At 43.3% G+C, this 14,332-nt stretch overlaps 2 protein-coding genes across 6 annotated transcripts in view; one reads left to right on the top strand and one right to left on the bottom strand.

Annotated features, from left to right (window-relative positions):
* LOC115571467 (elastin-like) lies at positions 1 to 3,055 on the top strand. 2 transcript variants are annotated; one of them, XM_030400898.1, is made up of 3 exons: positions 1 to 164; positions 1,012 to 1,184; positions 1,771 to 3,055. In XM_030400898.1, exon 3 carries the CDS (start codon positions 1,966 to 1,968, stop codon positions 2,869 to 2,871), a length of 906 nt encoding a protein of 301 aa, XP_030256758.1. In that variant the 5' UTR covers positions 1 to 164; positions 1,012 to 1,184; positions 1,771 to 1,965; the 3' UTR covers positions 2,872 to 3,055. The 2 variants fall into 2 exon arrangements, with proteins under 2 accessions (XP_030256758.1, XP_030256759.1); XM_030400899.1 differs by lacking the exon at positions 1 to 164 and having other exon boundaries at positions 1,170 to 1,184; positions 1,775 to 3,055.
* Positions 3,056 to 6,560: 3,505 nt separating this feature from the next.
* The window catches only part of fmnl1b (formin-like 1b), a 31,448-nt gene continuing 23,676 nt past the window's right edge, over positions 6,561 to 14,332 (bottom strand). For 3 of the 4 annotated variants that reach the window (XM_030401321.1, XM_030401324.1, XM_030401323.1), the window contains exons 17-26: positions 13,895 to 14,097; positions 13,561 to 13,795; positions 12,489 to 12,557; positions 10,241 to 10,321; positions 10,022 to 10,151; positions 9,668 to 9,831; positions 9,473 to 9,574; positions 9,223 to 9,315; positions 8,751 to 8,865; positions 6,561 to 7,280 (exon numbers count right to left, since the gene is read on the bottom strand). In XM_030401321.1, the coding sequence (XP_030257181.1) occupies positions 7,180 to 7,280; positions 8,751 to 8,865; positions 9,223 to 9,315; positions 9,473 to 9,574; positions 9,668 to 9,831; positions 10,022 to 10,151; positions 10,241 to 10,321; positions 12,489 to 12,557; positions 13,561 to 13,795; positions 13,895 to 14,097 (1,293 nt within the window). In that variant the 3' untranslated portion in view covers positions 6,561 to 7,179. Of the gene's footprint in view, positions 7,281 to 8,043; positions 8,124 to 8,750; positions 8,866 to 9,222; positions 9,316 to 9,472; positions 9,575 to 9,667; positions 9,832 to 10,021; positions 10,152 to 10,240; positions 10,322 to 12,488; positions 12,558 to 13,560; positions 13,796 to 13,894; positions 14,098 to 14,332 lie in introns of all 4 variants that reach the window. The other variant, XM_030401322.1, reaches the window with a different exon arrangement.

Below are 14,332 nucleotides of genomic sequence, written 5' to 3'. Positions count from 1 at the left end.
TTTATATGCAAATGAGGTGAAACCACCATCCTGGGTCTGTGCCAGCAGAGTTAACTTCCGTCTCCTGTGTTCTGCCTGAGCTGAAGATCCAATCTGTCATCAGCACAAACCCACCGAGCTGAAGAAGACGACGGAGCTGTCGGGCTAGAAAAGATCTGCGACAGGTGAGTTCGACATCCATCAACAAAAAGGTTGCTGAGATGTGTGAGTTAACACAGCATACAAGATTGTGTTTGTTGGACGACCTTTCATCTTCCTTGTTGTTTTTTTCTCTGCATGCATCGACTTTATGTTGTAAAAGTACTCAAATTATACTCGAGTAAAAGTCAAGATATCGTGTTGATAAAAGTGAGTGTCGCCCTCAGTAGAAGTCTCAAACTGTCTGTTTTTAAATGTTTTAAAAGTAATACTGGAACTAAATGTACTTTAAGTGTCAAATGAACAAGTAACTATTACATATTATAGTTACATTTGTCAATATACATATATCATGGATCAAATATTCAATATTCTTCAGATTTTTTGTCTGATTACTGATAAAAACAGATTTAAAAAGCTCTGATGCAGCATGTAATCTGCAAAGTGACCAGTGAGGCAGGTTTATTTGTACAACACAAGGCATCTCAACAAGTACCTAAAGTTATCTATATATAAATGTAGTGGAGTTTAAAGTAAAGTATTTGCCTACACGATTAAGTAAAGAAGTAGCAGGAAATGGAAATGTTATTGTAAAGTACCTCAAAACTGAACTTGAGTACAGTACTTGAGTAAATGTACTGGATTACATTCCATCAACGTATGGTGAAACCATAGACTGAATAGTCCTGCAGTTGATTGACGGAACCTGTTTTCCCCTCATGGCACCTTGAAGTCAAAGTGTTGTACAGATAAACCTGCTGCCTTCACACCTCCGTTTCCTCCTCAGAACAGAAAGTATGAAGAAGTTACTTCACCTCAAACATCTGTTCACAGAAAATAACCTACGTCTGTGTGAACAACATCTGTTTACAGAAAACAAGACCAGCACGTCTCTGAGGCTGCAGCAGACGGCGCTTCATTCAGAGCTTCAAACCAAACCGCTGTGATCCAATTCAAACTACGGTTCACTGAGTTCCTGTTTACAGCTCGACTCTTGGTAATCAGAGACCAACGTATCGCAGCTTGAGGAGATTTTATCTTCGTCGGTATGTGAAAACAGCAGCCGGAGATAACGATGAGGACATGGTTACTTCAGATGAATCATCCCAAACTGGAAAATCTACATTATAACACAGAAACAACAATCTGCCGAGTCAGTGTTATTAAAGAGTGAAATGGAAATTTCCCAGGAACAAAGTTTTGCCAAGTTTTATTTGGCACTTAAAGATTCTTCTGCAAGACTTGAATTTTAAATTAAAAAAAACTGTTTTTTATTTTGTGTTCTTCGATGTAGTCAATTAATAAATTAACAGCCGCTCTATGGAAATAATATACATCTCACACATGATGACATAAAACTGCGTGTGCAGCTGTCTGCTAACTTAGAAAGTAAAAAAGTATATCAGTGTTGTGTTCACAGTTTGCTCTGCTGCCCCTGAGTGGCCAAAAAGAGTTACTGTAGGTTTAAGTTCATTAACAAATCTCTAAATGTTTATTGAATGTCACAGAATGTAAAAGTCAAAATCACTGCTCAGATTTATTGGATGTTTTTTCTGATTACATTTCTTCTCAGTCGCTGCTTTTACTCAAATATTAATCAAATGTTTTACACTCTTGTGTTTTCATACACAGACAGAGAAGCGAGACCCTCTTCAGTAAGAACTGCTCCCACGCTTCGTTTTGAGGATCTGAAACGACGTCCAGCAACCTTAACTTTCATCAAGTAGACGACTTCAGATCAGACTTCAGATCAGACTTCAGATCAGACTTCAGATCAGACTTCAGATCAGACTTCAGCTTGACGGTTGTGAAGGAAGAACGGGAAAAATGGAAAAAGAGATCGTACTGAGTTTGACATCTTTCCTCCGCCTCTACAGTCGACAAAGAGGTCAACCAGGAGGTCAACCAAGAGGTCAACCAGGAGGTCAACCAAGAGGTCAACCAGGAGGTCAACCAAGAGGTCAACCAAGAGGTCAACCAGGAGGTCAACCAAGAGGTCAACCAAGAGGTCAACCAGGAGGTCAACCAGGAGGTCTTCTTCAGTCGAGCTTATTGCTGACAGCCGCTCAGCCTCATGGCGATGTTTCTGACAGTAAGACGGTTGAGGCCTTGTTAGTTTTCTCTGGAGGAATTGTTGGTGCAGCATGTGGGGCTGTTTTTGGTGGAGCATCTGGGGCATTAGGCGGTGTTTGTGCAGCCCTTTACGGGGGTGTGGGTGTCAGTTTCTTCGGCTTCTTCGGCAGTGCCTTTGGCGGCACGGTCAGCGGGTTGCTCGGTGGGACGATTGGCAGTTTGGTCTGCACGGCAGCTGAAGTAGAAGGCAGTCCAGTCAGTGGCGTCGCCAGCGATGTGGTGTGGCTCACCATCGGCTTAACAACAGGCGGTGCAATCGGTGGCATTTTTGGAGGGACTGTTGGTTCAGCAGGCGGTGGCGTGGGCGGTGCTTTGGGGGCGTTTTGCGCCACGAAATGTGTGGTCATTTCATTTGGAACCATAGCTCGTTGTTATCGTGAAACCAAAAATTCAAAAGAGCAGGAAATCAAGGCAGAGAAGGTGAACACGATGCAGGAGACGGCAGATTTCAGGGAAGCCGACACACCGCTGATGGAAAAGCTGATGCCAATCAAAACCACCTGTGACAAAATGGCCGCCGATGGCGTCGTGCACAGTGGAGCCAGAGAGGCCGCGGAGTCTCTGACTGCTGCTCTTGGCTGTCTGGTGTTGGTTTATTGAAGTTGAGATTTCTGTTCCAGACATTTATGCACATTTGATTAAATAGACATATAACAGATATTTGCATAATGAAGCATAAATCATCGTTGATCAAAAAATAGTTGTCTTAGTGTCAGTAGTCAACTGGAGGAGTGGGTATCATGTAAATACTGTGATGTATTAAAGGTCCCATATCATAAAAAACACATTTTCTCTGCTCTCTACATATATAAGCTGGTCCTTCCTGAGCCTGCCAACTCCCTGAATGAGGAAAACAAGCAAGTCCTGCATGGTCTCTGCAGCCCACCCACTGGTAAAACGGCGCTCCTACAGGCTGTTCAGATTCTGCTCCTTTCGTTACGTAACGAAAGGAGTCATTACAATAGGCCGACCTCGACTGCGCTGATAGGAGATATCAGAGAGAGGGTCCTTCATCCCGAGGTGAAGTTCGGTGTGTCCAGCGGAGAGACAGCAGTGTTTCGCAATGTTGTCGCTCAGAGTTAGACACGCAATTGCTCTGTTGTTGTTGAATAAATCAACGTAAGTGCCTATATTCTGTCCCAGCTACAGAACAACAGAAGAGACAGTGGTTGTGTTTCATTTTTAATGACAACGTGCCGGCTGCGGTTCATGTTAGCTTGTATGTGTGTGCTAACCTCTTTACATCGGACTGCTTCAGTAACGAGGGTCAGTACAAAGCTGGCTTTGCCTCGACACTGACCCTTGTAAAAGGATCAGTCTCAACCATACCGGACCCAGCAACTGCACCCGAGCCAGCGATAAGTCTCGCCGCGATTTGATAGTATTTACAGTTGCCGACGAGTATGGTGAAGTCAGCTGGAAACTGGCTAACTAGTTAGCTCCACTTCGGTCCGCTATGCAATGGCGTTTGAAGCGAGTTTGATGTTAATAATATTACGATGGAGCTTGGTTGTCACAGTAGAAAGTCTGGAAACATGTGCTGACTGGAGACAGAGACCATGCGAACAGTGTCAAAGAGTTTGGAGACTGTGTTGGACACAAACACTGCTGTTAGCTGTTAGCTACATGGTAGTTACTGTAACAACACATACAAACAAACTAACATTATTCAGGCCCACTAACCATTCTGAAACGTCCTGCTGCAGCCGCAGAGTCTGTACTTCTTCCGGAGCCTCTCCTGGTTCCGATTCTGGGTCAAACTGGTTCGGTTGAACGAAAAAATCTCCGCGAGCCATAGTGTTACATCCACTGTAAACATTAACGCATGCTACCGTTAGCATAAGGGGCTTCCTCTCATATTCACACATATAATATAAGAAAACCTGTCATTCACAAAATACTTGTCTCAATCATGTGAGTGCTCAGCTGAGAAGGTTTCATGGTAATAGGTACAGTTTTACCCTTTTCACCATGTTTTATGTCTAAAATGTCTGAAATATTACAATCCATATAGTTAAACCATCAGTTTAAACCTTTGACTCTGATGTATCACCAGAATTTTGAACCTGGCTTCATCCAGTGTTCTGATTTGTTATTTTCTGTTCTGCAAATGCAAATTATATTTTTTAGCCAGATAAAATGCCTCATTTGCATATTTAAACACACAATAACTTTAAACTTGTAGCCCAAAAAAATAATTGTCCTAATGTAAGTAATCAGCTGGAGAAGTTTCATGAAGATGTTTTGCACACTTTCCTGTCAGATGTCTGGAATTTAATAATAAAGGATCTTTAAAGAACGCTGAGCCAGAATTCTCCTCTTCTGCAGCTCTTACACAGCAAACCTTCCACTTTTACTCCTGAAGGTTTTTCATCCATCATTCAAGATTTTATTCATCAAAACATGTTTTTTTTAAAGTTTTATTTTCTGATTTATGGAGCAATAAAAGAAAGATATCCAAAGTTCCCTCTGCAGAACATTTGACCTGAAGTAACCTGACTTCATCCGGCGTTTGGATCTCAGCAAAATGCTGCATTTTGATTAGATAAATGCCTCATTTCCATATTTAACCATGAAGTATCAGAGCACTTTGAATGCAGATGTTCTTGTCTTGATGCGAGTGATCAGCTGGAGGAGTTTCACGTTGATGTCGGTCAGTAGTGTCTCGTGTTTGGTCGACAGTAAACACTCTCCACTCTGACTCTGCTGGTTGAACCGAGGTAATTGGCCACATGAGAGGAGGATCCTCCAGTTTCTCCCCTGGGAGCTGCTGTAGTCGTCCTTATTTATTCTCTCGTCTCTGATCGATTTAAAGATCTGCAGGGAGCAAAAGGTCGCGAGCAGAGAGACGCTCCGCTTCCCCGCCACAGTTCATAAACTCTGTGGAAGAGGAGAAGTTCACCGGCGACGGTTTGAACCTCGTTAACGGTGTTTCAGAACAAACCGAAGCTCCGTCTTCCTCTCTCGTTAGAGTCGTTATTTCAGTATTTTTACTGTGTTTCCTCCTGAGATTCCTCCTCTTTTCTGCAGCTTCTGAAACTCACGGCGGTTTAAAATGTTGGAAATGTTCCACACTCCACACTCGTCTGCCTCTGCCGCCTTTTTTCACTGGAAGCAAAGAGTGGTTTTATTCTCCTTTCAACAAACCAACATCTGTATTCACGATGCAAATGGATTCTGAGTTGGAGGTCGTTCTGACAGATAAACACAAACAGGATTTTAATCGTCTCCCTTCAGCAGACAAAAGAAACGTTTTGACCTTCTGTCGTCAAAACTGCCCGACTGATGTTCTCATGTTTCAGTTACATAAACCAAAATCAGAATTTCACATATTACATAACTTATAAACACTGTTCACATTTATATTACTGAAGTAATATTTAAAGAACATTATGAGAAAAATAAGGTCATCATTTTATAAGAAAAGTGTTTTTTTAATGACAATCTTTACATTTTTTATGGGAAAATGTTTAACAGCACTAAAAAATAAAAGGTGTGAATCCATGCTACTGTACAAAACATATTATATTATTTTTAATTCGGCAGCTTTGTGGAAAAAAAATGAGTTTGAAAATAAAGTTGTAACATTTTGAGAAAAATGAACACAACAGTGGAGTTGTTGTTCTGTGTGATGAATTTCTTCATATTTTGAGATAAAATCATCATTGAGTGAAAATATCTGCAACTAAAAAACAACCAGAATGATGTTTAAGTACATGAGAACTAAGAACAAAACAAAGATTTTTACATTTTCAGCAGAACAAAGGATGACAGAAGCTCTGAGGAGCAAGTGAAGACATTATTATTTCTTCTGCTGATCTATTTTCTAAGATCCTTAATTTTTCTTTCATGTGGAAAAAAAACAATTCAGGAGAAAAACTACAAATGTGAAACTAAATTTAGAAAGAAAATCACACATAAAAAAGAACATTTCCTCCTCAATGTTTTTCCCTCCTAAACATTTTTACCAACGTGTTTTCACAGATGAAAAAAAATAAGGCACTTAAAAATATAATGTCCTCACTTGTCCCTTCAGGGCTTCCGTACTCAGTTTATCAACTTCATCGTTCCCTGAAGTTACAACTTTCTGACTTTTCCTCCAGCGCCTTTCTTACAATGTGTCCGACACTTTGTATAATTCATTTCCCATCATCCTCAGCTTTGCTTTGTATTTAGTGCTAATTAGCCAATGTTAGCATCGCAACATGTTGAACATTACACCTGCTAGCTGTTAGCATTTAGCTCAAAGAGGCTCATGAGAGGCGTGGACACAAGAACACGAGACCACGAACGGTACAAAACGTTTTATTTGTTGAAATGCAGAAGTAAAGTAGAAGTTCCTCGTCCTCGCACTTCAGTATTAAAAATAATTTAAATATATTACAAATCCTCAGCCTAAATCTTTGAGAGCTGCTTGAAGACGGAGACGGACTGCTTGATTAATATTGTACTTCAAATTAAACCAATTAAAAAGAATCACATGTGGAGCATTATTTTAATTTAAGAAACTATCAAAGTGATTAACGACGTTCTTGCCCGTCAGAGTTCATCAGCGAGGCCTCGCGTGGAGCCGACGCCGTGATATCTGAGCGGTTAATGAAGCTCACATCAGCCGAGCGGCTCCTTCGCTAATCTCATTGTCTCAACGAGCTCAGAGGACGTCCAGTGTCATCAGCATCAAAACTCGCTCTCCAGCCTCTGATTACTCCAATCACAGAACGTTTTTCTGCAATCATCGGGTTATTTAAATAATTTTTTTTTTACATCATTCAGTTTGTGTCTGAGATTCAAACTTCTCCTCTCGGGATCATGCAGCTTCTCCTCTGTGGCCCTCAACATGCACGAGGGAGGAAGACGAGTTCGACGTCTGATCGTTTTTAAAGCGTCGACTGTTCTGTGGAGTTTCCTTCAGAGCGAGATGTCCGAGGACACGTGCAGCTGTTGTCCCGGCTTCCACTTGGCGCTGCGTCGGCCGCCGTCCGCCCGTCTGTACGGCTGATTCCTTAAATCTGAGGACGAACAGACATCGATCAATGACCTGGTAATTAAATTTTTTTTTATAAACCTTTTGAATGTGCAGCCAAAACAATCTGGACATTCTTGTGTTTACTGTGCACGTTAAGGCCGGAGCTACTTTCAAGGTTTTGTTAAAATAAAAGATTTGAATGTTTTGTTGGCATTAAGTTCACATGTGAAAAGATCTCCGTACATCACACCTTAAAACACAAATCTCACTACTGCTCACGTTCACCAGCTCTGTGTGCTATTGTGAACAGATTGTTTACCCTGGTCGGTTGCTCAATTACAGAAAAAAGAGGCCAGAGAAACGTGACTAATCCTCCCAGAAACACAAACTCTGCCTTGTTTTAGCCCAATTACTGAACTTTCTTGATCTGTTTCAAGGATTTTTACAGTTATTTAGGCTGACGGTGTCATGGAATACGACGAGAGACATCCAGAAACCTCAACAAGAAGCTTCTAATCTGAAAGAAAGCAGACATTTGGTTCAGTTGAAGTGAATCAGCTCCTTTTAAAAGCAGCAGACGGTTTCAAAAGAGCTATAAAAGAAGTCGACGTCTCAGGAGGAACTGAGGGTCACAGAAAGAAAAGACTGAAACTGCATCAAAAACACTCTCTGAAGGCGGTTTAACATCACATGTGTGTACTGAAGTGAACGTATGAGATTCGCCCTCACAGAAGAAGGTGTAAGTGTTGGATGTGTGTTAAAGGTGAACAAACAGAAGCAGACACGGAGGGGCTGTCAGACGTCACCTCGTCGATGAAGACGGAGTCGCAGAACAGACGGGAGGAGCGTTTGGCGGAGCGAGCCGTGAAGGGCACGGACTTTAGAGCTGAGGACACCGGAGAGGGACGGGAAGAGAGGAGGGACAAAACAGGAGAGAGAGAGAGAGAGAAGCGAAGGACGGGTTAGAAATGAGAGAAGCAGTCAGAGAAAAGAAGGAAACATGGTGAAATGTTTAGCAGAACGAGATCAGCTGCAGCTTGAAAAAGGAAAGTTTAAAACAACAAAAGTCAGAAAAAGACACAAAGAAGTTCTCTACAAGAAAAGTTGAACATCGACATCACGTCTGTCCACTTATATACAGAGTGTTGCATGATGTTGTTAGCGTAGCTTAGCATAAACAATAAACTCTCTCAAAAGTGAAGAAATCCACCAATTCAGCTCCTCTAAATATCAGTTTTTAACATGTTAACACAAAAAGAAACGTTGGGGCGTTTTTTTCCTGCACGCCCGTGTTTTGAGGTCGATTGAATCATCGACCAATCATGTCGTGTGTAACGGTCGTCACGTCACAACTCATGAAAATGGCCGACCTGCCATGACTCTATATTATGACTTGGGATGCTCGACCTCGATCTCTCTTTCACTGTTACATCCATCTGAGCTGTCTTCACATCCACCACGCTGCTCTGATAGAGACGTGACGAGCCGCCTCGCTCAGTTAGCCTGTTTGTACCTGTGATGATGTCCTCGATGGCGCCGTCCTTCCCCTCCCTCACCAGAGGAGACACCTGCCTCTTCTTCAGCTCTGCGATCAGATCCATCTGAGGCAGTCTGGACGGCACCGGCGCCTGGAACGACAAAACCGGGGTTTTTAGAAAAAGGATCAGCGAGGTCTTCACAGCCCTCGCAGCGTTTTCCTTCTCGTGATTGATGGCGGAGTCGGTTTTATTTCCTCGGCTCCGAGTGTTTTACAGCGTGAACTGAGCGAGACAAACTCCGCTGTGGTTCAGACGGCGAGAAATACGAGCAGTCGCACCGTCAGACAGGTTGTAAACAAACCTGCAGCTACACCGCCTGATTTGTTACAGACACACTCAGAGCGTGTGTGTGTGTGTGTGTGTGTGTGTGTGTGTTTTACATGTATGCAAAGCTGATGTTCTTCTTTGTTTACAGCCACATTGAGCTCATAGAAACCGAGGCGTTACCTTCTCGGTGACTTCGTGTTTGGGCGGAGTTGACGGAGCTTCGCAGTTCAGGTCGTGTTGTTTCTTCCTCTGCTCGTTCTCCTGCTCAGCTTGCTGTCGGAGGGGAAAAAAAGTATTAGAGCTTATCTCCATCTGAAGGTCAGATCATTACAGACCGATCCGGGCCGGGAGTTTACAGTAAAATCTGTTTGCGGTTATCAGCCAGGCTGCTATCTGCGACAGAAGTCGATGCAGGCGGGCGTTATCTGACCTTGTAGGCCTTGATGAACCTCACAAACACGGGGAAGAACACGGAGGGCGGCGTGGTTTTAGAGTTCTCTCCAAAGTACTCCACAGCAGAGTCGTACGCGTCCTGAGAGACAGAAAAGAGAAAAGTGTTGACGTTCGACAGCCGTCCAGAACATCTTGCGTGATTACGGTTTAATTTGTGTCACTCAGAGTCGACCTGGGCGGTTTTCCCGTCAGCGATGAGGGACTGAAGCAGCTCCGTGTTCCTGCCGATGAACGTCTTGAGGACCGGATTGTCCGTCTCCACGCTGAACTCCCTCTTCGTCACCTCCATCCCTCGCTCCAGAGAGCGCACGTCCTGCAGGATGCTGTCCAGAGAGACTGCAGCACAAACACAACCGAGAGTTCAAGGTTAGAAAACGGCATCCGTTGTCTTTCTCAGCCTTCACTCAACTAAACTGGAGGGGTTTTCTGCATTGAGCTCCCAGTTTTGGCTCAGCAGGGAGAATCTGAAGAGCGATTGGTGGTTAGAAGAAGAAGAAGAAGAAGCCATCACTGCTCACGAGCTCACCCAGCGCCGCTTTGTCCAGGAAGTGCAGCTCTGCGTAGAAGGAGCGGACCTCGGGATATTTCTCCTGGATGATGCTGACGATGAAGTGCAGCAGCGTCTGCTTCCGGTCCGTAGATTTGGTGTCCAGCAGCTTCGGAGAGCGAACAGAAAACAGTCAGAAACAAACGGAACGATGACACCTGAAGCATTACAGAGAAAGCACTGACTTGTTTTACTCACCAGGTCTAAACTCTGCAGGCGGAAGCCGTACGCCGCGCCTCGCTTGCTGCTGTTCATGTAGTTTCCAAACGCTAAGATGATCTTCACGTCAGAAACACAGACACACGTCACACAACAGCTCAAATCAAGCGATCTGATTGGTAGTTGGTTTAAGAACTGTATAAAAACAGCGATGACAATCATGCACAGAGGAGAGAGCTGCTCACATGAACTCAAAATAAACTCCTGACATTTAAAATAAGCCTCTGGTTCGGCTTCAGGACCAGAGATTTGTTGTTCTTCATTACTTCAGTCTGAATCGTCCGGCTGCAGAAGTCTGCGGGTCCTCGAGTCTCGGTCATATATTCTGCTCTCGCCTGTTATTAAGTTCTTTCTCGCAGGACGTTCATAAAAAAAAAGAAAGCGTTCCTGGTGGACTTTTAAATTGGACACCCTGAACTTCAGGTCCTCCACTCGCACGGCAATAAAAAGAGTTAGAAGAGAACAATTAAAGTTTAGATTTTAAATAAGAAATGTGTCTTTCTTCTGTCCCACAAAAAAGTTCCGTCCTCAGTTACCAGCGAGGAACGTTATCAGTTTTATAAGACGTGGAAATCATCTTTGTCTTAGCCTCTAAGTTAGTTTAGTTTTATCTAATATTACAATGATATTAAAGGAGAACTTCGGTCGATTTAAACATGCAGCTTCATTGCTCAAGCTACCCTTGACTTGCCAGTACCAAAGACGCGAACACATTTGGTCAAACCATTACAGAGCTCCGTGAACGGAGACTTAGCATTGAACGCTAACAGCATGGGGTCAGAACTTTACACTGTGTTTTAAGCGTCTTAACATGCTCCACATCTCACACCAAAAGTTATGCAACATCAGCAGACACTTTACAACACAGCACTGTAGCGTGTATGACTCAAAATGAATAAAAAAGTAGTTAAAATAGTGTGTTTGTGCAAGCAGCTACATATCGGTTTGTTGACATCCGCGTCTTCCGGTAGCTAGACCAAACTAGTATATCCACCGAGTGTGCACTTAACAGGCTTAACAGGCTATTGTAAGGCTCATGGCTCATGACAAGCTGTAACATGGACATGTACATTATGAACAGAAAAATGAAAATGCTGGATTACGTTTCCGTCTCCGCCAGTGAGGGAGTAAGTGCACGCTCGACAGATTGACTAGTTTGGTCTAGCTACCGGAAGGCACGGATGTCAACAAACCAATATGTAGCTCCTTGCACAAACACATTGTTTTAACTACTTTTTTATTCAGTTTGAGTCATACACGCTACAGTGCTGTGTGCTAAGGTGTCTGCTGATGTTGCATAACTTTTGGTGTGAGATGTGGAGCATGTTAAGAAGCTTAAAACACAGTGCAAAGTTCTGACCCCATGCTGTTAGCGTTCAATGCTAAATCTGCGTTCACGGAGCTCTGTAATGGTTGGACCAAATGTGTTCGCGTCTTCGGTACTGGCAAGTCAAGGGTAGCTTGAGCAATGAAGCTGCGTGTTTAAATCGACCGAAGTTCTCCTTTAAGTACAAACAGTTATTTTAGCAGTTTCCCAGACTCATAGTCAGGAACAGTGTTAAACTTATAATTTTGATTTTTCAGCATTATAATACGATTCTTACAAAGTCTGACGTACAAGAATATTCATAAAATCATTCTAAAATATCGTTCAGACCTCAAACTACATGAACTTATTAATGTCACCTTGTTATTAATTAGAATGTTGCACTAATAAAAGCCTTTGTTACCAAAATATGACTTTTTTCTTATTATTTAATAGTTTTGCCTCGTTTCTATCTTTGTTTTTGGCGCCTCATTACCTTGTTATATACATTTCAGTCTAAAATTACCCATAATTCCCTGCTGTTGATACCAGACTACTGCTTGTCACATGGTATTCAATCATTATCACCTCTGTTACCTTGTTGTTACTGATCTGAGACAAGTGCTTCCATTACTTTCTATGAGACACTGCGTTCATCATTTTAAACATTTAAAAAGCTTTAAATAAAGGCTAAGATGAAGTTATTTCTACCAAACTGAACTCTGACACAGCGTTAATGTTTCTGTGTTCAGGATCCTGTTTTAAAAGGTTATTCAACTTCAAGACTTTGCAAATGAACGTCCTGCTGAGCGGTTAAACAAGCGACTCCCGCGCACAGAGACGTCACATCACAGCCGGTTCTAAAAGTGGAACATGACTCAGACATCTGCTGCAGTTCTCACTAAATGTTTCCGAACTCACCTCCAGGATTTTCTTCAGCTTGCCGGAGGATTTGATGGACATCGAGGCGGCGATGAGGGCGTTCATTTGCTGCCAGGACGAGAAGAAGTGACTGAGCTGATTGTTTGTTTGTATAAAACGGCAGATTCTAACAGTCTGCGGTGATTAACTTCCTGTCAGGCTTCTGGGTTGAAATGATTTAAAGTTAAAACTGTGAGAGTCGGAGCCAAAACAGAAACGGATCCACGAGCCAAACAATAACTTTACTGCCAGAGACATATTTTATCTCCGTTTAACAAAGTTCTTCATTTTTATAAACTAAAAACTTTCTTTATTTTTTCAACTGTTACAAATATATGTAACACTTTGGGGGGTTTAATTTTAATAATTTATGTTTGTTTATGGAGTGCTTAAAGGAACAGTTTACCCCAAAATGAAAATTCAGTCATTACCTCCTCCCCTCCCACGCTGATGGAGAGTCAGGACGGGTTTCGTGGTCAACAAAACATTTCTGGAGCTTCACAGCAGAACAGCGCCGCAGCGACGTCCTGATTGGTTCATTGTTGCGCTTGGTGTGCGCTAACATGTTTAGCTTAGCAGCTACAGCGAAGATTTCAGCTGCAGGAGTGGTGTAGATGAGATCTTTTCAAATCAATTTCAGATCTCGGGGCTTCCAGAGACTTTGGACACACCTGACGAGCTGTATGGAGCCGTTTCTTGGGGTTTTCTCATCTTTTTTATTGTGTTTTAAATCAAGTCTCCATCCACTTCAGTTGTTTAGGAGAACGCTGTTTTGCTGCGAAGCTCCAGAAATGTTTTGTGGACTGCGAAACTTCACCTGATTATCTAAAGTAACGTAGCTACTTCCTGGTGAAGGTTTAAACTTCAGTAAGACTTCAATTAAATAGCCAATTAAACTTTAGATCATCGTTATTTCACTGTTAACATAAACTGAAATTCTTTAAATCAAACAGCTGATAAAGTCTCCTACGTCTCCTCCTGGATTCCTCCCTCCTCACCTCCTCTCCTCCCTCCTCTCCTCTCAAACACAGTTCCTGTTCTGCCCTCCCCTTCTTCCTTCCGCTGATCTTACCGGCTGTATCAGCTGGACGCTCTCGGGGAAGTTTCCCATGAAGGTGAGCGTGCTGATGCGCTGGGAGAGCCGCGGGATCTTGCTGAAGCGCACCATGAAGCGGTCCTCCTCGCTGAGCTCGTCCAGGGGCCTGCCCTCGCACTCGTAGTTGTGGATGAGCTTCATCTCGTACTCCGTGGGGATGAAGCGCTCGAGCAGCTCCAGGAAGTCGAGGCTCAGAGCTCTCTGGTTGTACCTGAGGGGGACGCAGCCAAGCAGAAGGGAAACATCATCCAGCGCGGCAGATCGATCCGTTTCACAGTCGTATTATTTATATGATTTCTCTGGTACGTACGTCTCTATCGCACAGCAGATGTCAGACGCAGCCATCGCTTCCTTCCGCAGGGTGATGGCCAGGTTCTTGGCCCTGTTGGGCTCCATCAGAGACACTTTACTGGGGGTCTTGTGGGCCAGCTTGATCTTGAGGGTCCCCACGTCTACAGGGGCGGACTGGGCCTTGGTCTTAAACTGCTCCTCAAAAGCAGCCATGTTCAGCTCCTGAGAAAAGGGGAAAGGAAGATGAAATTAAACGGAAGCTTGCAGACGTTTTTCACAGCGGATATTTTGACTCGTCGCAGCACAAATGAAACGGGAACACTTGACAGAACTGAGCCGTTGTTAACGTTAATGTGCTTCACCTGTGGTCCGCCTGCTGCTGAAGTCAAAATGTCTGCTGATAAAAGCGTCTGTTGTGTGAATGACACTGAGGAAATTATACTTTCAGAGCAGAGAC

Source organism: Sparus aurata, chromosome 20 (genome assembly GCF_900880675.1).
Source record: "Sparus aurata chromosome 20, fSpaAur1.1, whole genome shotgun sequence".
Classification (NCBI taxonomy): Eukaryota; Metazoa; Chordata; class Actinopteri; order Spariformes; family Sparidae; genus Sparus; species Sparus aurata.
This window is presented reverse-complemented; position numbering and strand designations above follow the sequence as displayed.

Bases quoted from the DNA above. Each gene is read 5' to 3' on its own strand.
- LOC115571467 (XM_030400898.1), top strand. From the start codon at position 1,966: ATGGAAAAAGAGATCGTACTGAGTTTGACATCTTTCCTCCGCCTCTAC.